At 59.3% G+C, this 349-nt stretch overlaps 1 protein-coding gene across 1 annotated transcript; it reads left to right on the top strand.

Moving 5' to 3' along the window:
- Positions 1–128: 128 nt before the first annotated feature.
- On the top strand, positions 129–199 carry CAMK2N1 (calcium/calmodulin-dependent protein kinase II inhibitor 1; the record flags this gene model as incomplete). The annotated part of the gene is made up of 1 exon (XM_009320293.1): positions 129–199. A coding segment is annotated over one exon (71 nt), but the record flags the coding sequence as incomplete, so codon positions are not given.
- Between the last annotated feature and the right edge of the window lie 150 nt (positions 200–349).

The following is a 349-nucleotide window of genomic DNA, read 5'->3' as shown; positions in this document are numbered from 1 at the left end:
CTGCACCAGGGCTGTGGGACCACCCCCCAAACCCACCCCAGGGTGCCCGCCACCCCGGGGTGACCTTGGGCGAGGGGAGCACAGCGACAGCGTATTCATCACGGTTGTGTTTTTTTTCCGCTTTCCAGTGGTTATTGAAGATGATAGAATTGATGACGTGCTGCAAAATCTCTCCGAAAAGGCCCCTCCCGGTGTTTAAAGCCTCCCCGGGGACGCTCGGCTGAAGCCGGGGAGGCCGGGAGGGGGGGCGGTTTACAACAGCACAGGTTATCGGCAAAAAAAAAAAAATGAAAGCCCCACAAGACCGCAGTGACCGCGCCGAGCAAGCACTTGGAGAGCCGTCCTCGCC

This window comes from Pygoscelis adeliae, unplaced genomic scaffold (assembly GCF_000699105.1).
Source record: "Pygoscelis adeliae isolate BGI_AS28 unplaced genomic scaffold, ASM69910v1 C10065431, whole genome shotgun sequence".
In the NCBI taxonomy this organism is placed as follows: Eukaryota; Metazoa; Chordata; class Aves; order Sphenisciformes; family Spheniscidae; genus Pygoscelis; species Pygoscelis adeliae.
The sequence above is the reverse complement of the archived record's forward strand: the minus strand, read 5'-3'. Positions and strand labels throughout refer to the sequence as shown.